Source organism: Xenia sp. Carnegie-2017, unplaced genomic scaffold (genome assembly GCF_021976095.1).
Source record: "Xenia sp. Carnegie-2017 unplaced genomic scaffold, XeniaSp_v1 HiC_scaffold_25, whole genome shotgun sequence".
NCBI lineage: Eukaryota > Metazoa > Cnidaria > Anthozoa > Malacalcyonacea > Xeniidae > Xenia > Xenia sp. Carnegie-2017.
The window spans coordinates 1550910-1576984 of record NW_025813488.1 but is presented as its reverse complement, the minus strand read 5'-3'; the positions used below and the strand labels follow the sequence as shown (position 1 = coordinate 1576984).

Sequence of the window (26075 nt, the reverse complement as noted above, 5' to 3'; positions counted from 1 at the left end):
GCTGATTATGCGATGCAACAAACTTCACTATGAATAACTTACACTTTGCTGTGGTATACAGAGTATTATACACGTCTCTATATGACACGTCTCTATATGCTTATGGATATTGGAATTTGTCCAGGTTAGTGGAGTCGTGAGAACTGTTGGTGTTGGTGGCCATTTTAACATCCTTAGCGGTAGTCATCTCCCGAGTCGAGTTTCTCAAAAAGTCATTCAACAGCAACAAAAATAGTTTTTCACGACTCCAATAACCTGGACGATCTACGTATACAAACATGTAACGATACTTCCAGGTTCAAACCATTCACTTTATACAATTCACTACCGGTCATTTCTCTATGATCGATTACAGAATAGCATACATTTCTGATTACACTTCGCTTCATTAAAACATTTTTGCCGTTGCACTCAGTAACGCTCATTATTTGAAAAACAGAGCACAACGAGGAAATCTAAGCAACGCTATACTTCAACATATCCATGACGTAAGGCAAGTAATGTACTGTATTCTTACCAAAGACAAGTCCTTCAATATGGGAATACATTCCCAGGCCTCAATATGTCAAAGTAATGTATTGTATGCTTACCAAAGACATGTCCTTCAATATGGGAATACATTCCCCAGGCCTCAATATGTCAAAGTAATGTACTGTATGCTTACCAAAGACATGTCCTTCAATATGGGAACACAGTCCTCAGGCCTCAATATGTCAAAGTTATGTACGGTATGCTTACCAAAGACATATCTTTCAATATGGGAATACCGTCCCCAGGTCCCATGTGCGTCTTGTGTACAAAGTCAGTCGGAAGAGAAATTAATTTAGATTTTGTTTCTTGGTCGAGATCTTGGAAACCCATTTCTCTCGTCTTAAACGAAAATCTACTAACAGAAAAACAAAGATCAAAAGATCATTTAAACGTCATACATTATAAAGCATCGTTCAAGTATTGTCTGTGTGTGGGAAGGCAGGTTATTGATCAATATTCATATGTGCATGTTCTGCTGAATTAAGATCCTTTGAAATCAACAGTTTCTTGTGGATAATCACATGCATGTATGAATATTGCTTTTTCTTCACCTCCACCCACCCCCAACCAATTATTCAGGCTACCTACGCTACTGAGGCGTACATATTCAAATGTGTAAATATAATGTGTAGACATAATCATACGTACAATTATTATCTACCCTGGGGGTGGGCTGGGGCGTGGGACTCCTGACATTACGTCAACATATGATCAAAATGAGACTAACCTATTCTTGCTTCTCATTTTGAGGACTGCAGCAATGGCCTTTTTCCCTTTGGTTGGATCAGGAATGATAAGTCTTTCTTCTATAACCAAAATACACAAAAACATGGTGAAAAATGAGTGACAGGAGGCTGGAGAAATTATTTACACTATGTACTATCAACAGCAGCAAAAGCCCTGTTCACAAAACAAAGTGACAGGAGGCTGCAAGGATTTACATAATGCTTCATCGACTGGACCAAAAGTCTCATTCTTCCATAAGAACAGACAAAAATGCTCTACTTAAACAAAGTCCATTGTATTGTTCGTTCTATTTGAAATATCCCAGATTTGTATTCTGAATAATGTGAAAATAACAAAACCTCATATTCGCGCCCATCATTCAAATTAAACAAGACAAATAACAAGCCACGTGTGCTTTCATATTTAAGACAGCCTACTTTGGTCGTGGAGAACTTTTCAAACTCGACTATGTTTTTCTAAATGTTTATCCGTCAAACAACAACACATTTAAATGTTTCACATTGATGTATTTATATAGTATTCCTTTTTGTGTTTTGATAAAGATAAATATCCTTTTCCGGTTTAAATTGATACATCTATTTTTGAAGGATATTAGCAGTTAAGAACTTCTCCGCGACCGGAGAGAACATTGTTCAATGGAGTAATTGCATTACCTTGCATCGTTTTGTCCTTCAACAATAGCAAATTAGGAGATTCGTTCGCGAAACATAAACACAAAGTTCCATCACTGGCCAATGACTGACACTGCATAAATAAAACATTGGGATGAGCTTACTGCGAAGTGAAGAGAGGTGATAGACGTGGAGTGCAGTGTGGACACTTATGAATAATTTAGGGTGAGCTTACTGGGAAGTGAAGAGAGGTGATAGACGTGGAGTGCAGTGTGGACACTTATGAATAATTTAGGGTGAGCTTACTGGGAAGTGGGAGAGGTGATAGACGTGGAGTGCAGTGTGGACACTTATGAATAATTTAGGGTGAGCTTACTGCGAAGTGGGGAGAGGTGATAGACGTGGAGTGCAGTGTGGACACTTATGAATAATTTAGGGTGAGCTTACTGGGAAGTGGGGAGAGGTGATAGACGTGGAGTGCAGTGTGGACACTTATGAATAATTTATTATCGAAAATGCGTTGATCCGTGCAGAATGTTTCCACCTGTTCGAATTGTTGCAATTATTTAAAATCAGGTGGAGTTGTCTAAGCTCACCGGAGAAGATATGGTATCAAGTCTGGTCGCACTGGTGGAGTGTACACAAAGAGATAAAAATTCCCATATGATGACATAGTGAAATAAAATTTGGGCAAATCAAGCAAACTACATGATGCATACACATTCACACCACGCACCATTACAAAATCGAGCAGTATCCAAACCTACACTTCATACAGCCACCTCCCCCGCAACCCTGCAATATCCATTCTTGCTTTAAGATCTTGCGTACAACAAACCTTTTTAAAGGGAAACGTTTGAATCCATTTTCCTGAGTTGGCCTCAAAAATATCGATGCCACGCTCGCTGTACGAAATGATATATGGACCACAGAAAGCTGAAATGGAATAAAGCTCTTTCATTTCATAGGTCGAAAAAAGGTGTTGACCCGAAATCGACAACAGCAACGAATCAAAAACATGTTCTTACCGACGGATGTTGGTGGCGATGGCCACACTAGTTCCTCATCTCTCGATTTCCGCCCCGCGTTATCCACAAATATCCCAATTTCTAAAAGATATTCACAATAGAAAACTTTGTACAGTCGACATGTAACCACAAGTAGCAACATTTATCACCAACATACCACGAAACTGGGGATCACATGACGATGCAATTAAAAAAATACGGTCTCTCGACTGGTCTTTGGAGTTAGCCATAAAATGTTTCATTTAATGTTACATTTCATTTCACCATTTAATTTTGATGCATGGTATCATGAAGTGAACACCCACTTACTTCATAGCAAAAAATATCTTTAAAAACAACCTATCACAGGCTATAGTGTAAATAATCAGTTGTTGTCTAGTTGTCCACTGTGTAAAGCCCACGATTGTGTAAAGCCCACGATTGTGTATTGCCTACGCTGCTTTTACGCACAGCGAGGGGAAGCCGGGTCGACAACGTTAATTGAGGTCACGAGTTTGAAAATGCATTGATTAAAAAAAGCAGACGAAGCCAGACAACGCGCCAATAATTTATGACTGAAAACTCGTGCAGTGTATTTGACCAGCTAATGTAGTTAAAACCAATCAACTGGATCATTTTGCACTGCTCTGAGAGGAACAATCTGTGTATTTAGACACACGGCTAAATACATATATAGCACACGTTAAATAGCGGTGCTAGCTGGGTGTCATTAAATTGCAGTGGCTTAGTCTTCCCGACATAAGTCGCAATAGCACTCTCCCTGCGTACAACCTCGTTGGTCTGATCGGCCGAAGTTTACTATTAGCATATACAGCACAAAAACAAACAGCAGTCTCACTTCACTGTACAAATTACTGATGTATATTTAGCGCTCATATTCCTCAGAAAATACAACTTAGTGGCTGCCACTATGCTGATCACATGCGTAATAAGAAATGCGTGGTACAAAAAAATTCAATCGAGTGGCTCTACTGTATATTCACTATAATCATTTAATGCAACTTAGCCTTATACAAGTTCATGCATTATTGATTAGTAGATATCATACAATGGTCCAAGAGGAACAATCGTGATAGGAAAAAGAATATACTTACCACGAAAACAAAGTAAAAATTCTTTGTTCGTTGAAATCTCGACCGCAAGTAGCGCTTCCATTTGACTGGAGAAAACAGACGACAGCCGTGAATCATCGGTGTTCACTAATTCTGTTTAAAAAATGTTTATTAAACAACAGGTGTGCATAAAATGAGCAAGTATTAAACAACAGGTGTGCATAAAATGAACAAGTAATCCCGGAGTCCAAAAATGAACGAGCGTAAAAGATGTCGGTGACAGTGAACAACTTACTCAGCGTTTCGCCACCATTCAAATTGATGACATCAAAACCGGAGGTGTAGCCGACAAAAAGTCTACCGGCGTGCAAGCCAAGCCACTGACAGTTGACAGGCGATGTGAGAGTCTACGTTAAAATAGCATTGATAAGTCAGATAGCAGAAACAATGATAACAATACCATATGCAAGCAATGACAGTTAAAAGAAAACTAGGAGATGGCGTTGGAAACTCGTTAATTATGTGCGTGGAGGGCGGGATTCATACATGCATGTCTTACGTGTAAAATAATGAATTTCAAGGAACTTGCATAACATGCATAATATGAGTATGTGCATCCCCAACAATTATCGAGTTTGATTCGCCATTGAAATTGAGTATGTTTATATCGAAGCTCTACATGTTGATTACCATGTTGTTAAACTTGTACGATATTAGGGTGAAAAAATGACCTAGAACCCAATCTACTATAGATACCCGATTCTGTTGAAATTCTATAATTACGAGGGAGGCAACACGCCTTACTAAAAAGCGTCGAAAATTGACGATATTTACGACTACTATCTGCTACGTTGACAGTAAATAACAGAGTTGATAGTCTAGATTTGGTATTCAAAATATTTGATAGGATTGTTCTTTACGCTTTCTTTTAACTTATTTTTGACCACTTATTTCCCACTTTTTACCACTCTTCAGGATGACATTTCACCTCAACACGGTACTGACGGTACTTAGACATGGCTTTCAAATCATGGGGGTTTAACTAACACCAACATGACGAGAACATTCAACGGTAGCAGTTTGCAAATTATGGTGTTTTTTAGACATAAATTGTTTAATTATACATTTACATGACGTCATGCCGAGGTGGGGCATTAAAACTAAACATAAGTCACAAAGCGGACAGGTTTGGATAGAACAGTGCATGAAATCACAAGACACTTTCTAAATTTGAGCCAAAAATGTAATACAACAGAAAGTAGCCTCTTCGTCAGTTTACTTGACCATTACATAAATGCAAAATACTCCCCAAGATTCTTCACTCGGCAAAACAAGTTTGGGTTCACATTCTTTTCAATTACTAATGTTTTAAACGAAATTCATAAAAAATCACACACGCATGACGTCATCCTTGTTTCGTAGAACTCGACCAATCAAAATACTCCGATTTGATAAAAAATCACATACGCATGACGTCAATCGTGCTCCGTAAGTCTCGACCAATCAAAATACTCCGAATTGATGACAAAATAACATGTGCATGACGTCAACCGTGCTTGGTAAGTCTCGACAAATAAAAATACTTCAATTTGATGAAAAATCAAATGTGAATGACATCAATCTTGCTTTGTAAGTCTCGGCCAATCAAAATACAAACACGTGCATGACGTCATTATCCGTGCTTTGTAGGTCTCGGACCAATCAAAATACTCATTTACTTAATTACTTTAAGTTATTGTGATCATCACCTGAATCTTTCTATGTCGGATCTGCGTTTTATTGAGCTCGTAGATGAAAATCTGACGTCTCATCGACACACAAAGACAACTAGTTCTTGCATCAAGCATATAACCGGTTGCGAACATTGAGCAGTCTGCAATGAGAAAACGACAGTGATGCAAACATTTCGTGAAATAAAGTCAAGCGAATGACAAACAATTTGGTTTATACTACGACTCCGTACTTTTTGCTTCTACAATCTTGATGGGAGCAGTTTCGTGACCTTCGAGTATCGACAATGGATACAATCGTAGTTGACGATTTTTACCTGGAAATGAAGGAAACGACATTCGTGAAACATCGAACAATAAACACACTTTCAAAAAACATGGACGCTGAATGATGGAATGCTCGAAAAATCCATGTTTCTTTAACTCTTTTCATTAGCATCCCAGATGGAAATCAAAAGGACGAAAATTATCTTAAATACATAAATCAAAATACATAGCCATTTCATGAAAGCAGGTTTTAAGGTTATATTGCATAAAAAAAATTTTTTAATAAAAAGAACTCGAAATTGCTTGGAAACATACGCACTTCGCGCTCGTCTTGCCACGCATGACTTTCCCGCGTGTTTCTAAACTCTATAGAAACTTGGAAAGTGTTTTCATTCCTTGAAGTGCCCTCTTTCAGCAAATTTTTATATTGGCGATACTAAATTTAGGTGCGATTTCTAACGTAAAATGAAAAAAGTTTTTAAGTTTGTCAAATCGTTTTTATGGCTTTCAAAGTTGGCATAATATCTCCTTTTAATGGAAGTTGTCCGTCATCCGCCGAAAAGGCTGGAACAACTACTTTTGTGACGTCAAGGGGTTCCTCAATACAAAATATGTACACAAACTACCTAGGATGACGTCAAAATTTGGCTAGACCCAGGCTTCGCGCTACAACGAACAAGGTCCGTTGTGAGGCAACTTTAAACCGCCTTAAGCAAGAAGATGATCTGACCAAATTAAAAAATTTTTCGCCGATAAGTTAGACATTATACCTCGATTTGATATTGCAAATAAGTTTTTGCTGATAGGGGCACTTAAACCGGTACCTATGATTATTTCAAGTCGTCACGCCACACTGACGATGACAATAAGTTTTTGCTGACAGGGGCACTTAAACCGGTACGTATGATTATTTCAAGTTGTCACGCCACACGGACGATGTCAATATAATGAAACTTTGGACATAATACACTACAACAATTTGTATTTCAATGAAAAGCAAGAATACAGCTCTACGAAATAAACCAACATATTTGTAGAACTTGCTACAAAGTAATCGATGATTCAAATCACCAAATGTAAAGTTTAAAACTTTCCAAAATTATAAAATAACAAAATCGAGATAAACTTACTCGAAAACATAATCTTTAGTATCCATCGATAAACTTACAAGACAAACGCCATCACAAGTTTCAATCGTTTACATCGATAAACGTGCTGGACAATGCAATCACTAGTTTCCATCATTTACATGGATTCATTGGACAATGTAATCACTGGTTTACATCATTTACATGGATCAAATTATTGGACAATGCAATCACTATGTTCGATTACTAACATCAATAAACTCATTACAAAACGCAATCACTGGTTTTAAATCAATAACTTATTGGACAATTAACAATTGTTTCGATCATTTACATCAATAAATTTATTGGACAATGCAATCACTAATCGATAAACTAGGTGGACAACGCAACCATTAGTTTCAATCATTTACAATACAATACAATCAACACTTACTGTATAAAACAACCAGTAGCTCTTCTTCTGGAATCAGTTCTACCTTGATTACTTTCTTTCTTTAGCATCCCCAATGCGAATACAAGCTGTCGAAAAGAAGAGAAATATTCTTTATATTTAATTGAAAAATATAGCCATTTCATGAAAGCAGGTTTCGAAGTACGTCAACCAATGAAAAATAGCTTATGTATAACAACAAGAAACTATAATCAACACAATAAAATGCAAACGTACATTCTTTCATCAACTCCAGCAAAAACAGACCCTCTTCTGTACCGACCACAATCTTATCGGTGTCTATGAATAAAACAATGCAAAAAATCATTTATTATCGGAAGCATGAATGTGAACTGGAAAAAATAGCTTGTACAAACCGATAATAGTTGCACACAAGGCCATTTTCAAAATATGTAATGATGCATCACACACTTCCCTTGCTTGGAAGATTTGCTATACAAAAATACATCAACCAATCAGTTGCCTGGAAAATTTGTTTTAAAAATTATAACAACTAATCTGTTGTGTGGAAGATTTGCTATACAAAATACATCAACCAGCCAGTTGCATGGAAAATTTGCTATACAACAATATAACAACCTATCTGTTGATTGGAAGATTTGCTATACAAAAATACATTAACCAATCAGTTGCCTGGAAGATTTGTTTTAAAAAAATATAACAACTAATCTCTTGATTGGAAGATTTGCTATAAAAATACATCAGCCAATCAGTTGGTGGAAAGTTTGCTATACAAAAAATACATCAGATTTCGTTTTGAAAACACGTCAGGCAGCAGAAAAAAAATCCAGAAAGCCGTGCGCGATCTATTGTCGTAGTGCAATGTATATAACTGCTTTAGTCTTTACTTTTACTCATTCACATTCAATTAGTCAAAAATTCTACTCTGAAAGTACTAGAAAATAGTATGGGATGAACTTAAATTGCATACTGTAGAAAATAATTTTAAACAATGTTGCCAGTTAGCTTTGCACGTAACACGGCCACTTAGAGTCTAAACATTTCACACTCACGAAACACGTCTAGGAGTTTCTTAAACATTGGATTGACTTAAACGTCTAGGAGTTTCTTAAACATTGGATTGACTTAATCATTGATTTATGATAACTTTGTGATGAGTTAACCTTGGAATGTTTTCAGGTGGCGCACAAATGAAATCATTAGTTTCAACATCATAGACCAGAAAACGCTATTTCAAAAGCAACGTTATTCATTCTTCTGGTAATTCTTGTTCATTGGCATTTCAACAAAGAACGAGTCTCAAGGTAAAGCTTTGCGCGCTTATGTTTACTTCCGGTATTAACGTTCCGATATTTGACACCGAGTTTGGGATTGCACTCCAACTGACCAAATGTGAAATAACGTCTTTCTTTAAGTGAGCTCTCCTTATTTCTTGGCCCCACCGCGCTTTGATATTGATAGAAAAGGTAGACACAACAACCTGTATATGCTGTCGTTTAGGGATGCCCCAAAATAGCCATTGATCGCTGGCTAAGCGCGCAAAGCACTACCGCGAGACTCGTTTTCAAAGTTCTTACCGTCTTTGAGGTATCGTGATTTGCAATCAAAATTTCTCGTAAATGCTTCAGCGCGTTAACCCACTTGATTTTCTCCTGTTCACTTTCTGTCAAGACTAGTTGTGTAAACATCCTTCCAGGGGGGGACGTCTGACAGCATGTCACCTAATGACATAATAAATTGTTGAGATTTGAAACCAGGAGGGTGTTTTAACAATACACGACAAACATAATTGAAAGAAGGTTGCTTCGGGGGCGTCTGCTAATGTATTATAGATTAACAATCGCGTGAGGATCGTTCCAGAAGGGTCATCTGTCAATGTATAATTGAATGACAAGCATAGTTTGGTGAGAATTGTCTCGGGAGGGGGGGTCGGACTATCAAGAAACCAAGACTCTTTGTATTTGGGGTTATGGTTTCCTTGTACAATATTGTACTTTATTGTACTCCAAGTATCCCTACTTTAAAAGCTTACTTTGAATATACACGGGATCTCCTTCTTGGTCGCGTGGATGACGTCAGCGGGAAGAACAGTACACACGGAAAAATCTTCGTCCCTACAGAAAAGATAACACGTGACATAGACGTCACCATTAAGCTTGAAGAATCAGCAGGGTTAACGTCTTTACCATGAAACATAAGAATTGTATTTTACCTGAGATCGAGGACGAGACTAGGAGACGGCAACGTCTGGCGATCAGCGGTATCATATAAAAACAGTTTAAAATCACGGACAACTGCAAACTGTCTGAGCCATCCTCGTTTTATGCCGCCGGGCTTCGGTATTCTCACGTGACCTTCGTAAGCCTTACCAGTTCCTCGTATTGGATCAATGTCAAGCGTTGGACGATTTGCTGAAATACACAGCAAATTGTTAGCGGTGAGTGAAGAAATGGACAGATTATGATTGACCATCAACGAAGCAAGTTTCATAAAATTTAGTGATGCATCATTCGATCATTTGAAAATAATTTCGTAATTAAAGAAAATATTCATCATTTTATTTTCTAAAATAATTTTGAATTCAAAAGATCAAAAAACATTAAAAAACAAAACTCGAGAAAAATCCACCTAACTTAAGCAACTATGAGCACGAGTTTAAACTGAGAAAAACTGACCAAATTCATCGAATTTTTACCAATCATAATCTCTCTGTTGCACGAACCAGGAGTAAAAAGAGTGTCCAGTCCCCAAACCAAAAGCCCTGACTACGAGGTAGTGTTAACCGACATACCTTGTTCGGAGGGTATTGCAGAGACAGGCGCCGCCTTATCCGTGAAAGTATTTTGGCTAGTGAAATTACCACCTGAAAAAAAAGACATTTAGCAATGTACAACAACATTCGATAACAAATTTCCCATTTGAGTGAGGGTGTGTTCAATTTGGAGCTGCATCTAAGTACTTGGCTTCAAGTTTTAGCATTCCCCATGTCAGGAATACACGATCCATTTAATATACGTATTAATGCCGAGACGACAAATTAATGCCTTGTTTGACATTTTTCACACCTTGAAAACTTTTGACCTCGGTCAGCCATATTACCACAAGATTATTAAGTGACAGAAGCTGAAGTCTCGTAAGACATTAAAAAGCAAATAGAAGAAGACAATAATGACATCATACCAAAGTCGTTACGAAATCCTTGAGCTTTTAATTTCTCCATTTCGTTTCTTAGTTGATGTACTTCCTCTTTCAGAGAAGCGTTTTGCGCATCGCTCTCGCTCAGCTTTCTGTGTTTAATCATACAAAAAAAAACTATTTGAAATCCCAGTGTTATATCAGATTACTGAAATAAGGAAGGTTGACATTTCTCGTAACAAAAGCGGACAATAGTAACGGTGGAGTTCTTAAAAGAACTGTGCAAAAAATAAATCATAGATGCCCTTAGTAAACGATGTATTTCGATAGACTTCACTACAGGAGATAAACTCCTTACACAGTGACGTGGCAAAAAAGTAGCTCCCTTATTGAAAGTACATATTAAAAAAAGGCATCAATAGATTACGTAATGTTAGACGTTTGTATATGTAGATCGTCCAGGTTAGCAGAGTCCTGAGAAAGACTGTTGGTGTTGGTGTTGTTAACGATACTCCCGGATTCAAACCATTCACTTGTTTACTTAACGGTGAAGAATTAGTTTCATTATACTTTAGTCTGCGCGTAATCTTTAAAAATGAAAGTTTTTCTCCGATATATTTGAATACGTGTGTTCAAAATGGCAATGATCACGAACACTAGAGTGAAGTCGTTTTTAAATACATAGGTTCGCGGTTATGCAATGGTTAAACCAATTTACCACATTTAAACGTCAAAGAAAACTTGTAATGGCTTGAAAAAATGAAAATCGTCAAATGATGAGCTTTTTCAAATGCATGGAAATTGATGAAATGAATAACCCGCGAAGGATATCTAGTTGTTGCATTTCTTGCAGAAGCATGACCACATTATTATTCTTGCTATATCTTGATATTTATCTTCGTCTTTGAATCATTTTTAATCACTTAAATCATTTTTGCTGGGGTGACAAGGAAATTTATTATACTATTAAATCTTCACAATGAAGAGGACTCTGATCAGTTGAAGCAAAATGTCAGCAAATGTACCCGCTCTTTCAAATTTACATTATGCAATGTGACGTTACAAGATGTGGAAAGCGTACATTACATAAACTACGATATGCTGAGAACGAAAAATGCTACAAACAAACTGTTTTAAAAGATACACTGTCATTTTCAAAGCATTGTTAAAAGAAATAATAATCTAAACGGCACAATTTTCCGGTAATATGCACTTTAAATTCAATGTGACATTGAAAAAATAGTAAAAAATGTTCACGTACTTCTCAGTCACCGCACTATTGGCTTTGACGCGGTTTAACTCATCAGCAAGATTTTGTTTGGCCTGAGAAAAGAAAGAAGTTGGATCATTGTGACCATGAGCTCTGCAAACTTCATGTAATACAAACGACTAACCTCGAGTTCCTTGTTTAATGTGGCCTGCAAGGCCAAAAGCTCTTGTTTATTCATCTTGTGCGATCTCCTTGCTTGCCAATCTTTGTCATTCTGTACATAACGAAAGAAATCAATATACATTAAAGGATACAATGTGATATGAGGGGTGACGTGACACATTATTTTCAATTAACCATGGCTCACCTTTCCAAGAGTACCATAACCGGAAGCTGAAGGTTTAAGTGCTTCCAGTTCTTCGGTCATTTTCGTTGCTAAAGCCTGAAGATATCCTCGAGCCTCTTTTTCATCGCTCACCCTGAAGGCAAAGATCGCTAGCATTGAAATATATACATGGAGAATTCAACTGAACATAACTGGACTGCTAATTCCCGCAAAAATCTGAGGCAAGCGAATTCCAGTCTTTCCAGGCTGTGCGCAAACCGTGTGTCTTAGGTAGGTTTAGACCGAACATGACAGAGCATTTCAAAAATATTTTTCATAGACATTTTCCCAAAAAGATCAGCTGTTAATTTGGCATTTTTATTCAAGACGTAAAACCACTCTACATACGTATCACGTACGCAAGAAGCACTTATCTTCATCGTAAAAACTTCACCATTCTACATACGTATCACGTACGCAAGAAGCACTTATCTTCATCGTAAAAACTTCACCATTCTACATACGTATCACGTACGCAAGAAGCACTTATCTTCACCGTAAAAACTTCACCATTCTACATACGTATCACGTACGCAAGAAGCACTTATCTTCATCGTAAAAACTTCACCATTCTACATACGTATCACGTACGCAAGAAGCACTTATCTTCATCGTAAAAACTTCACCATTCTACATACGTATCACGTAAGCAAGAAGCACTTATCTTCATCGTAAAAACTTCACCATTCTACATACGTATCACGTACGCAAGAAGCACTTATCTTCATCGTAAAAACTTCACCACTCTACATACGTATCACGTACACAAGAAGCACTTATCTTCATCGTAAAAACTTCACCATTCTACATACGTATCACGTACGCAAGAAGCACTTATCTTCATCGTATAAACTTCACCACTCACCATTGAATGATCTCGCCTATCTGACTTTCCCAGTGAGCAACTTGATCATTTTTCTCCCTCATGTCTTTCAATTCTTCGTCATTACGACGTTGAGATGCGATTGATTTGTTAAGTCGTTCGGTCAGCTAAAAAAGACACATTACTACACGTCATACGGTGCGACATGAAGTGTACACAGAGATACCGCTGTTCTAAAACATTGCACGTGTACGCAGAGATACAGTAGTGGTACAATCAATGACCTAGAACCCAATCTACTAGACATCTGACTCCGTCAGAATTCTATGGTTACAAGTGAGGCAAGCCGCCATCTTGAAAGGTGGCAAAACTGACGATATTTATGATCAATATTTACTTTTCCTGAGTTGATATACAGTTGCAAAGTTGATAGTCTAGGTTTAATTTCTAAATTGCTTGATAGGATGGGTTTTTAAAACTTCTTTTAGCTTTTTTTTCATTTTGAGTTTTACTTTCTGCCACCTTTCAAGATGGAGTCCTTGCCTCACCTTGGCAGGTTAGTGAGACATCTAGAGGATTGGGTTCTAAATCATTGGGTATAACAGGTAAAAAAACATCATGAAAACCTTTTCAACTTCACTCTGCAACTTTCTGTTTTCTTCCTCTAAAATGCTTCGGTCCCGTTCAAATCGTCTCTGCATGTCACTGATGACATCTTGCTGATCACTGAAGCTGCGGGGATAAATAACCGGAAATTAATTATCTGTTGCGCTGCATTGGAGGAATGAATTCAAGATGAATTTTGATGATGGCAGTTTATAGGTGTAGTCGTGCTAATGTCTATCTTTTCTTGTAAATTTTTTCGGCTACTTTTATACCAGACCAACAAAATATAAAATCGGCAAAGTATTATACTAAGCCAATAAATGCCAGTTATTTCACTCTCAAAACATTCTTTCATTAAATTTTCATTGCTAACACATCGTGTTTTAAAGAATGTGCGTCAATCAAGATGCACCGCGCCCTTTTTTTCATGTTTACATTATTATAATCCACAAAAAATTGCCTTTCCGCAAGCCTATTTAAAGCGGAACTTTTCAAATTACCTAGAAACGCTATTTTACTGTATTCACAAACATTTGCCTTGACTTTATAATGAATTTTTCAGCATCATTCATTACAACATCCGCCATTTTCTAGGCCATCTAAATGACCGTCATGTCGCGAATTTTCTAGGCCATCTAAATGACCGTAATGTCGCGAATACCAAACGTGATTTAAGCGCAATGTTGACACACAAGTTCTTTCAGTATGAGAGACACGTACTTTGAGAAACAAGGGCAATCAAGATTTTCCTATTCTGTATTTGAAAACGTTCAGTAAATACCTGTCTTTCTTTGCTTGGCTTACTTTGCCAGTCAACACAGTAACCTGCAAGAACAACAGAAACTTATCTGAAGTCTTAAACTCAACCAACGAAAGTTAATGCTAATGTTACAAGGACCATATAAAGGACGACATTTTGAAAGCCTTTTCGTCGCATTTTGAGTAAATTGCATGAAGTCAAAATCAGTTTTCCGAATAATTATTTGTGTAACATTTTCCATGAGAAAATAACGTAAATAGAAATGATCTATTAGGCTCCAGAAGCATATATGCGCTCACCTGACTCTTGAGACTCTGCGAGGCTATTTCCTGATCATGTAATTTCTCTTTGAGCTCCTAAGAGAAAGACAGTAAATGTTACATGAAATAACAACAAAAGTAATGAAACAGCCAATCAAGTTATCAATATTCAAAACGCATAATCCATATCCGTTACGTTGATCCATATTCGTATAATTGAATCCGGATAATCCGAATTCGTATAATAATCTCACGGCAATGCTTTGCGCGCTTGTGTTTACTTTTGGTGTTGAACTTCTGATATCCGATACAGAGTTTAACGATTATTTTCTCACTGACCAGCAAATATGAAAAAACGTTTCTCTTCAACTTAATCCTCGTTATTTTTTATTTATATCCCGGCCAACAACGCTTTTGCGTTGATGGATCAGGTTTGGTAGGAGAAATAGACTTGTCTTATTGCTTAACAAACAACGTAATATGCCGCCATTATAGAGTACCATGAAAATAGCTATTTATAATCTCGCGCGAAGCATTAGCGCGAGATTGAAGCGTTGACCTCAATATTTAATCTAAAAAGTTTTTGCCTTTCAAAGTTGTTCGCTATTCATAAACGTCACTATTTGAATCTGAATCAACAAATAAAAAGTAAACACTATGTAACTGCAGGGCTGTCGTTTCATAAAAATATCCTGGTTGCGTTGATACATAACAATTAACTGAAGATACAAAATAATTAAGTACCTTCACTTCTGCTAGCTGTTCTTTCTTTTGTTGAGACAAAATATCTTCATGATCAATCTTTGCTTTCTCCAAAGAAGCCTTCAGTCTAAAATAAAATACATAGGATAAGCGATGTTTAATATCTAGAATCACAGCGGAAAATCACTAAACTGAGTTACTAGGAACGAGTTGGAATTACAGATGAAACAAATACGACGGGTTTGGGTGTCAAGTAATTTGTATGATATATTACTGATAATATAATAACTTGTAATCGCGGCCATTGGTAAAATAAAGGAAAATGACAAGGAACAGTTGCAAATAAAATGGGCCATAAGACAAAAGAAAATGGACCACAAGACCAAAGATAGTGAACAACAAGACCAAAGAAAGTAGACTACAGAACTTAACAAAGGAACAACAAGACCAAAGAAAGTGGACTACAGAACTTAACAAAGGAACAACAAGACCAAAGAAAGTAGACTACAGAACTTAACAAAGTGAACAACAAGACCAAAGAAAGTAGACTACAGAACTTAACAAAGGAACAACAAGACCAAAGAAAGTAGACTACAGAACTTAACAAAGTGAACAACAAGACCAAAGAGAGTAGACTACAGAACTTAACAAAGGAACAACAAGACCAAAGAAAGTAGACTACAGAACTTAACAAAGTGAACAACAAGACCAAAGAAAGTAGACTACAGAACTTAACAAAGTGAACAACAAGACCAAAGAAAGTAGACTACAGAACTTAACAAAGTGAACAACAAGACCAAAGAAAGTAGACTACAGAACTTAACAAAGGAACAACAAGACCAAAGAAAGTGGACTACAGAACTTAACAAAGGAACAACAAGACCAAAGAAAGTAGACTACAGAACTTAACAAAGGAACAACAAGACCAAAGAAAGTAGACTACAGAACTTAACAAAGGAACAACAAGACCAAAGAAAGTAGACTACAGAACTTAACAAAGTGAACAACAAGACCAAAGAAAGTAGACTACAGAACTTAACAAAGTGAACAACAAGACCAAAGAAAGTAGACTACAGAACTTAACAAAGTGAACAACAAGACCAAAGAAAGTAGACTACAGAACTTAACAAAGTGAACAACAAGACCAAAGAAAGTAGACTACAGAACTTAACAAAGTGAACAACAAGACCAAAGAAAGTAGACTACAGAACTTAACAAAGGAACAACAAGACCAAAGAAAGTGGACTACAGAACTTAACAAAGGAACAACAAGACCAAAGAAAGTAGACTACAGAACTTAACAAAGGAACAACAAGACCAAAGAAAGTAGACTACAGAACTTAACAAAGGAACAACAAGACCAAAGAAAGTAGACTACAGAACTTAACAAAGTGAACAACAAGACCAAAGAAAGTAGACTACAGAACTTAACAAAGTGAACAACAAGACCAAAGAAAGTAGACTACAGAACTTAACAAAGTGAACAACAAGACCAAAGAAAGTAGACTACAGAACTTAACAAAGTGAATAACAAGACCAAAGAAAGTAGACTACAGAACTTAACAAAGGAACAACAAGACCAAAGAAAGTGGACTACAGAACTTAACAAAGGAACAACAAGACCAAAGAAAGTAGACTACAGAACTTAACAAAGGAACAACAAGACCAAAGAAAGTAGACTACAGAACTTAACAAAGGAACAACAAGACCAAAGAAAGTAGACTACAGAACTTAACAAAGTGAACAACAAGACCAAAGAAAGTAGACTACAGAACTTAACAAAGTGAACAACAAGACCAAAGAAAGTAGACTACAGAACTTAACAAAGTGAACAACAAGACCAAAGAAAGTAGACTACAGAACTTAACAAAGTGAACAACAAGACCAAAGAAAGTAGACTACAGAACTTAACAAAGGAACAACAAGACCAAAGAAAGTGGACTACAGAACTTAACAAAGGAACAACAAGACCAAAGAAAGTGGACTACAGAACTTAACAAAGGAACAACAAGACCAAAGAAAGTAGACTACAAGACCAATGAAAATTGACTTAAAGCAAAATTCAAAATGGACCACACGGTGACATTCTTAAATGCGTACTTGGTAATTTCTTCTTGTAATTGATCAGTTGTCGTATCAAAACTCGTCAATTTGCCAAGGTTTCGCTGCCGTATCTAAAACAGATATATTCTTACGTAAAAAGAAAAAACCCCACGACAAAAATTCCCAAGAATATGAATACCTTAAGAATATCAATCTCTTCTTCGAGTTGCTTCGAGTACTGTTCACTTCTAGATCTCAGTTTTTTTTCTTTACTCACTTCGGCCGTAAGTTCGTCGATTTGACTATTCAGCTAAATTTTCATCAAATCATGTTTACAGTGTCATCAAAATAATATTGTTGCCAGCGAGAATCGATTTCCCAAAATAAAAATTAGAGCCCAAGAGATAGTGTTCAAAAAAGCCATAAGCGGTTTGATCATTATAATTTTTATTAACGAAAGACACGAGACCTCTTCAAACAAATTACAGATATTGCGTTACAAGTAAGTACATTAAAAATGATATTCAAATAAAGTTCTAACAATGTGAATATCTTAAGCATTATTTTGTATACACTTCCTTGCAACACAATACGCATCTATAACTAGACGAAACGTCACTTGTTTCCTTCAATAAATGTCATATAATCAAACCTTTCGGAAAACTATCTTTTGGTCACTAATGTTTTCATAATATGAGATGACAAACGATCATACAAAATCGTGTTCGATCATACGGTACCGTCATAGTACCTACATGATCTTCTAATCTCACGATGTTGAATGGTCATGCCAAGATACAAATTGCAGGCTCAAAAAATAAAAAATAAGATATACGGGAGATCTGGAATAACAAATAAAAACTCACTTCTCGCTTCTTTTTATCGACATTTCTCATTTCGGTTTTCATATTTTCAACCTTTTCCAACGCACTCTCTGAAATTGAACACAATTATTTTTACAATCACAAATGTAGCAACAACGTCATCATCCAGTTATGTAGAACGCATTAAGCCCTTTCTACCTAATTCCTCTTCTTTCTCGCGTTGTGTCCGGCTTAGTTTTGTTTTCAGCGATATCATGTCGGCTAATTTATCGTTGAGTTCGCTAAACTCGGCCATCGCCATTTTACGTTGGTTCTGAGCTTCTTTCAATTCTTTTGATAAAGTTGTATTTCGTTCCTTCGACTCCGCAATTTCCTATAAAATGGTTTCGCTGTGCGTTAAAACTTCACTGCACGCTTGAAAGTAAGATTTCAGTTTGTGCGTTAAATGACTTTATCTTAAAGAACTTGACATCGTGATAGGATCTGTCACTAATTAATACTTATACCTTTTCCAAAAGTTCTTTTTCCTCTTTTAATGTTTTCTTCTCTTTTTCGGCAGATCTCAGTTTCCATTTCACGTCTAGAGACAAAAGAGTCCAAAGGGTTACGAGGGATAGAAAGATACAACGGGGATTACCCTCTCTACGTATATACAGCACCTTCTGAGGAACTTTCTGCCGACTTCTTTTCGTTAGATAAGTCGGCAAGTTCTTTCTCCTTAACTTTTAATTTCGCTTCGATTTCTAGAACCCATCGAAAACTTAGTAAGAATAAAATCGAAATACACGTCCAAATGACACCATAATACTATTTGAACAGTTTCGTAGCTCGAACATTCGCTACGAGCTCTAGAACCGTACTCTGAGAAGAGACAAAAATGGTGAGTAAATAATCCAACTTGGAAACCCAACTCTTACCGTCATTTCTTCTTTTCAAAAGTGACAGTTCCTCAGTTAGATTCCCCGATTGGGATTTGCTTCCACCGCCTCCAGATTTATTACCGATTGACTGCTCTTGTAAGACTTTCGTTGACTCTTGAAGTTTCCAGCTCAGTTCTGATTTCTCGCGTTCCAATTTCTTGATGCGCCTCTCAAACGCTTCTACCGAAACACTGCTTACTAAAAGGCAATATTGAATGTATGAGGAGCACACAACTGATGAAAATGAGAACTGATAGGTACATAATGCTACTCTAGTAGTAATATAGGATATAGATGAACTTCACTGATTCACATGAGAGCTGATAGGTACATGATGCTACTCTACAAGTAATACACGATATGTGAGGAACTTCACTGATTGAACTGAGAACTCACAGGTACATAATGCTACTTTAGGAGCGATATACGATAAGCGAGGACCTTCACTAATTGTCATGAGAACATTAAGGTACATAATGCTCAATGTTGACGATTACAATACTTCAGAAAAGTTATAGAAAAAACCCTAAAAACAATCGTTGGTACGTATTTAAGTCAGAAAATTTAGTCAAACTTGCCTTCCTTGGAGGAGTTCTGAGGAGTAGTTGTCGAGTCTGAAACGTGGTTTTTCTATTTTCAGAGCCAAATCTGACAACATGCTATAAAAATATAAAAAAAGCAAGCTGATATGACATGAAGTGGCTGTACGTCGTTACGAGAAAAGTAAAACCCGACAAATCGTAAAGAAAAAAATACGAAATAAACAAAAATGAAGTAGTCCTTTTCTTGTTGATACTAGAAAAAAAAACAAACTAAAGACTTAAACACATTCTACTCAAAAAACGATGGTCAAAAATCTCGTCATAAATTTAGCACGTGAATTCTAGCATCTAGCACGTGCATTCATGCATTTATCACGTGATCACTAAATTCACCTACGTACATTAACTAAATACGTCAATTCTCTACAGTATGGTACGATAGTAGGAACCAAGGCCATTGGCCAACATAAACTTTACTATTCACAACCAATTAAGGAATGTCTCTAGCATTGTGCGAATGTAGCGCAAAAAAGTTTTATACTTTCAAAAAAAATTTGTTAAACTTTATGGAGTAGTTTCAATGTCTTGGTTTCTCCGTTACTCATGCATTGACTCAAAAATCTTGTATTTTTAGTTTTAGAACCAACTGAATAAGGGCTACATAGAAAAAAAGAAATTTGAAAGGTTAGGAGAAAGCAAACCAATTGTAATACCTGTTCTTCGTGAATGTGAATCCTACAAATGGTAGATGATGTCCAGTGAAAGAGGACAGGGATTTTGGTTGAGTACAAGTCTAAAATGACAATTATAATTACTTCAAACGAGATACTCTTCACCTGGAGTATCCCAGAGTATCATCTAGGATATCACCTGATACACATCAAACATTCCCATTCATGAGAAGAGAATGCGACTTCATGATACAACTCACACATTCCCATTCATGAGAAGAGAATGAGACTTGATGATACAACTCACACATTCCCAATCATCAAAAGAGAATGAGACTTGATGATAAAACTCACACATTCCCATTCATCAGACAAGAATGAGACCTAATGATACACGTCACACATTCCCCTTCATCAGAAGAGAATGAGACTTGATGATACACCTCACACATTCCCATTCATCAGAAGAGGTTTGAGACTTGATGATAAACCTCGCACATTCCCATATTCATCAGAGAGAGCATACCACACCTCACATACAATATTCATTACTTACATTTCCTTTTCCATCAATTTCAACATCAAAATTTGATGTATCTGTTGCACCACTGACTTCAGGAAAATATGGTGGTTCACCTGTGAAGCAATGTAATGCAAGTAAATCTAAAGTGAAACAATAGTTTGCAGGTAGAAATATAACACTCACTTTCAGAAATATTATCCCAATCAATGCCTTTGAAAAATGGATGTTCTTTAAAGTCAGCAATCCCATTCTGGCCTAGTCTTCGTGCTGCTCGACAGATCAATCTGAACAGCCATGATACAGTACTTGAGTAAACCATGCACTGTGTCATCTATCCAGCACTCCTTAATCATACCTTTGAATCAAATCTTTAGCATCGGCAGAAACTTCAACATGAGAGGGCCAATCGTAGAAAGTCTACAAGATGTTGAGCAATTAAGCATGGATGGATGAGAATTAATTAAACAGTGAGAAAAAAGAGTCTACACACACACACACACCTTGTGATTCATTATTTTGCCATATGTTTCCACCAAGGACTCTGCATAAAATGGTGTCTCGCCAAAAAACATTTCATACATACAGATCCCCAAAGACCACCAGTCACACTCCTTTCCATACTTTCCTTTTCCATCCTCCATAGCCTAATGAAGAGCAAATGTAAAATTGTGATAATTCCAAGTCTCGAAATAGCACCCAAGATGACTGGTGAACTGCAGATTGGCTCAATCAAGATCAGTTTTTTACCAATCCTTAATACGCATAACTTGCACGAATAATGTGAAATGATTTCTTTGAGACTACTGATTCTCAAGATAAATTTCTAAGTGCATATGACAGCACCACATATTATTGTCTCACTGCAATACTGTTGGAGAAATCCTCATACATCATGGCAAAATTGGCCAACACACAAAATAAATATTTATGTCTTGATGGATGAGGCAAAAACAATCTAAACAGAGCACTTTATGAAAACAACATTGCAGAAAACATTATGTTACTGCTTAATTGGTACTCATAATTTCTGGAGTACACCCTTTCAGAATTTCATTGTCCTTCTGACTACTTTGATCATAACAGTAACATTCTTATCAGAGAAGGACAGTTGGTGTTGATGTTGACTGACGTTTTGACAACCTTATCAGAAGTCATCTTCAGAGTCAATGGTGAGAGACTACCCTTAAGGTTGTCAAAACGTAAGTCAACATCAACACCAACAGTCCTTTTCTGGACCCTATTAACCTGGACAGTCTACATCTATATACAAACATGTAACAATATTCAAGGGTTCAAACCATTTATTTTAACATTCTTACCTGTAGTATTTCTGGAGATATATAATCAGGAGTGCCAACTGCAACAGCTGACTGGACCTGATAGTGGTAAGGAACAAAAAAGGATAAATATGAACAGACCAAAACAACTCACATAGCAAACATAAGAAATTCCTTACAGTTCCATCTTTACTTAATTTCAAACATGAACCAAAATCAGCAAGTCTCACATGACCACTGACATCCAATAGAACATTATCGGGTTTGACATCCCTAAAATGAAATAAAGTTGTATTTCACTGACATAATCAAAATGTTTACAAGGAAATTGTTAATACATGTGAAAGGTGGTACATAACAATTGACCATGGACATATATGTAAGTATAACGTGGTAGTAATACTTGTCTATGGACATATTTGTATAATGTTGTACATAATACTTGCCTATGGACATACAGTGTGCGAATTAACGGTGTGCAATGTGCAATTTGCACATCGTTTTAGCTAAAATGAAAACAATTGCACATCACTTTTTCAAACGATGTGCAAAAATCAGCAGTTTTAACAAAAACACTGTCGTAAATCATATAAATTTGTTCACGTTTGAAAATATTAATTTAGCAATTAGCGCTATATAATAATTAACGTAATATCGATTTGATTATGCATATAAAGAAACACTTTTGTCAAAAAAATTGCACATCGTTTTTTCTGAACTAATTCGCACACTGTGGACATATATGTATAAGGTGATGTATAAGAATTCCTATAGTCATATATGTATAAGGTGGTACATAAGAACTCCTATGGTCATATATGTATAAGATGGTACATAAGTACTTGCCTATGGAGATATATGCATAATGTGGTACATAATACTTGTCTATGGACATATATGTAGGAATAACGTGGTACATAATACTTGTCTATGGACATATTTGTATAATGTGGTACATAATACTTGTCTGTGGACATATATGTATAAGGTGGTACATAATACTTGCCTATGGACATATATGTATAAGGTGGTACATAAATACTTGCCTATGGACATATTCCATTTCATGTAAGGAGTTGATGGCCAGAATCATTTCGGCAAGATAAAATTTTGCCATTTCTTCAGGGAGGTGATCTTCAAACTTGCTGAGTAATGTCAGTAGATCACCTCCACTGTAGTAATCCATCACAAAGTACTAAACATAGACAAGCATTTCAACCACAATCCTTTTCCAGTCGACAATTTCAAAAAATATATGATAAAACACCCCCCAAAAAACATTATCTTGTAAACTCAAGATTCGAGTTATAACAGCAAGAGACGAGATTTAAAGCAATATTTTGACTTTATTAGGTAATGACTTTGAAATAACGTCAAATATTGATTTAAAACTTATCTCTTGCTGTTATATAACTCAAATCTTAAATTTACAAGGGAAATTTCCATGTTTCTAGAGTTATGTGTGGAACACAAATTTTTGAGCATACAACCAATCAGCACCACTGATCTCGATATAAGACTGGATCAAGCATCAAGCACAAAAGTTGAAGCAAAAAATAAGGAGCACCACCATTACTAAGGTACCAACTTTCGAAAATAAGGAGCAAATATATTGTGGATTTATACAAGAATAATCAAGAATTTTCAACATGTAACAACATGAACATAACTAAGAGATAAATAAGTTTATAGAAGAGCTAAAAATACAATGAAATGTGATGAAATATGATAAAATGCAACGATTTTTGTTGTCATTAACTCTACTGTGGTATTGAATATGTGGCATTGAAAACTATGGAAAATAGCCCACAACTGCATGGAATAACCTAAAATTGTTGGAATTGTAGTTCAGAAGTACAAACTGATTAAATAATCTCATTTCCGATCATAACCTGATCAATCCTTTAAAATTACAAGTGAGACCTATATGCGTTTTGTTTCATACTGCCGATTATTCTTTCCGACTTGCTTTACTATTGCCATAAAGGTTGTTTTTCATCTTCTGCATTATCTTAAAGCATAATTTGGCCATGTGTTGCCATGCTTTCCATAGTTTTATTTAAAAATCTTTCGATGTGTTTGTCCCTTACTAACGGCAGCGGTGGCTTCAAAACTTGTTTACTACTAATATAGAGTTGCTTGATCCAGTCTTTTTCGAGATCAGTGATCAGCACCCATGTTTTTAAATGACTGTTATTAAAGAGGTGTTCATAGTACAGATCACCATTTTCACACTTGATTAGACATAAATATCATATAACAAATAAACATAGTTAATGATCCATTGACATACCAGAAAGCTATCATCTTGAAATGCATAATGTAGGTTTGTGATCCATCTGTGATCCCCATTAACAAGCACATCCCTCTCCTCCTTGTAGCAGGCAGTCTAAAATGACAATACAAAAAAAATAATCAAGATTTCATCTCAACTTGAAGAGGTCAGGTTCCTTAAAACATCCAAATATTTTTCGAGGAACAATGCAACTGTCTAAGGAGAATGTCACAGTTAAAAGATTAAAACATTTTTCATATCAGTTTGGGAAACTCCTCAAATGGGAATTGGACGGTAGTTACTAAAACTATGTGGGGATGAGGAATTCTTTAACATATTTAATTCTTTTTATAGAAAATGCCAGGTGCAGATAATAGGTTCCACGCTGCTTATTGAGAATAGTTGCTAGAAAATTCACAGGGAGCAATTAAAAAATTCCAGGGCCTTCAGTTAGGAGGAAGTTAAGAACAAAATGGGCAATATATCTTGTGACATGGTTAAGCCACATACAAAATGCGCAATTACCAAATAACCGTAAATCATACAAGCCGCGTGGTGAAAAAATAACATACACAAAACCAACGTTCGGAGAATAATGATCAACTTGTAAAGGTCACATATAAGCGACAGATGTCACAATAAAGAATCGAGGCTTTTGTCAGATGCTTCCTTAATGAATAAATAGGAAATAAATTTTCGGACGAACCTCGGCTCTTTTTAACATTTCCCATTTGTTGAGCGTTTTCAAGGCATATACTTGGTCTGTACTTTTCATTTTGACAACGGCGACCTACAAAAAGAGAGAATATCGATAATAATTGCATGGAACGTCACGCCAAATTTGAGAACTGTCTTTGTTGTCCATATATTTTCGAGCTTACTTCGCCAAATGCCCCTTTCCCGATGAGATTAAGCATTTCGAAATCATCGCGAGACAATCTAAGTTCTTTTACACGCTTCGCAATAGGTTTAACTTTAAGGAAAAAGAATAAAACATGTTTAATGGTGAGATAGGAATATTCGATACAAACAAGCCGGGCCGGGGAAATGTCAAAAAATTTTCACAAACCTTTCTCGACGAACTCCGAAATGTTTTTGTCCCTTTTCAAAGACGAACTGGAGCATTCGTCGTACAAGACGAGAAATACATCGAGCAAAGTCTCCGTGCTCAATGCAGTGTCTTGAATACCTTCGGTGAAGATTTTTTCCAAAGTTTTCAGACGCTCTGTAGGGTTCATGTCTGAGTGTTTCGCAAACTTCGTACGAAAGATTTCACAGTGAATTTTAAGCGAATATCCCTAAATTTAGCTCAGTTTCGTGTCACCGATAACAGAGAGCCATTTAAACTCATAAGCTCGTCATTAAAAGCTTTAAATGAGAGTCGGCATTGGCGCACATCAAATTCACTCAATTCAGTGCACCTTCAAAGTATGACAAGAGAATCAATAACTCTTCACTGTTCCCGCCGCGAACTGGCCATGGCTAAATCACAAGATGTAACCCAGTACGAATAAGAAGACGTTTAACGTAGCAGGCAAAACGTGAACGAGATGGAAATCTGATTTTCTTTGCTAGAATAGTTAGATTCGATACGTTATGTACATACTCTCGAGTCTCGATTTTGCTCACTCCTCATATCATGAATGCCGG

The 26075-nt window shown here is 36.4% G+C and overlaps 2 protein-coding genes across 2 annotated transcripts in view; both read right to left on the bottom strand.

Moving 5' to 3' along the window:
* Window positions 1–19260, bottom strand: part of LOC124453741 (serine/threonine-protein kinase MRCK alpha-like) — a 25260-nt gene extending 6000 nt beyond the window's left edge. The window contains 33 exon segments of the mRNA XM_047004592.1: window positions 739–883; window positions 1259–1337; window positions 1932–2022; window positions 2728–2825; window positions 2918–2998; window positions 4012–4122; window positions 4265–4376; window positions 5718–5842; window positions 5933–6016; window positions 7491–7551; window positions 7554–7576; window positions 7725–7787; window positions 7865–7940; window positions 9047–9190; window positions 9502–9583; window positions 9682–9880; window positions 10261–10332; window positions 10650–10756; window positions 11866–11927; window positions 11999–12088; window positions 12182–12293; window positions 13065–13189; window positions 13649–13754; window positions 14410–14453; window positions 14688–14744; window positions 15393–15477; window positions 17451–17524; window positions 17593–17703; window positions 18260–18327; window positions 18416–18590; window positions 18724–18797; window positions 18877–18960; window positions 19135–19260. Of these exon segments, the coding sequence (XP_046860548.1) occupies window positions 739–883; window positions 1259–1337; window positions 1932–2022; window positions 2728–2825; window positions 2918–2998; window positions 4012–4122; window positions 4265–4376; window positions 5718–5842; window positions 5933–6016; window positions 7491–7551; window positions 7554–7576; window positions 7725–7787; window positions 7865–7940; window positions 9047–9190; window positions 9502–9583; window positions 9682–9880; window positions 10261–10332; window positions 10650–10756; window positions 11866–11927; window positions 11999–12088; window positions 12182–12293; window positions 13065–13189; window positions 13649–13754; window positions 14410–14453; window positions 14688–14744; window positions 15393–15477; window positions 17451–17524; window positions 17593–17703; window positions 18260–18327; window positions 18416–18518 (2790 nt within the window). The 5' untranslated portion in view covers window positions 18519–18590; window positions 18724–18797; window positions 18877–18960; window positions 19135–19260.
* On the bottom strand, window positions 18718–26075 carry LOC124453417 (serine/threonine-protein kinase MRCK alpha-like). Its single transcript, XM_047004238.1, has 17 exons — window positions 25495–26075; window positions 25307–25398; window positions 25132–25215; window positions 24444–24539; window positions 23197–23345; window positions 22330–22423; window positions 22193–22249; window positions 21374–21517; window positions 21229–21290; window positions 21051–21157; window positions 20907–20986; window positions 20393–20472; window positions 20243–20336; window positions 19712–19796; window positions 19135–19335; window positions 18877–18960; window positions 18718–18797 (listed from the first exon to the last, which is right to left on the bottom strand). Exons 1-17 carry the CDS (start codon window positions 25661–25663, stop codon window positions 18718–18720), a joined length of 1758 nt encoding a protein of 585 aa, XP_046860194.1. The 5' UTR covers window positions 25664–26075.

Coding starts and splice junctions, on each gene's coding strand:
- LOC124453417 (XM_047004238.1), bottom strand. CDS start 25,663: ATGAACCCTACAGAGCGTCTGAAAACTTTGGAAAAAATCTTCACCGAA. Junction 25,399..25,494: donor TTCGGAGTTCGTCGAGAAAG/GTTTGTGAAAAT, acceptor TTTTCCTTAAAG/TTAAACCTATTGCGAAGCGT. Junction 24,540..25,131: donor AAATGTTAAAAAGAGCCGAG/GTTCGTCCGAAA, acceptor TTGTCATTTTAG/ACTGCCTGCTACAAGGAGGA.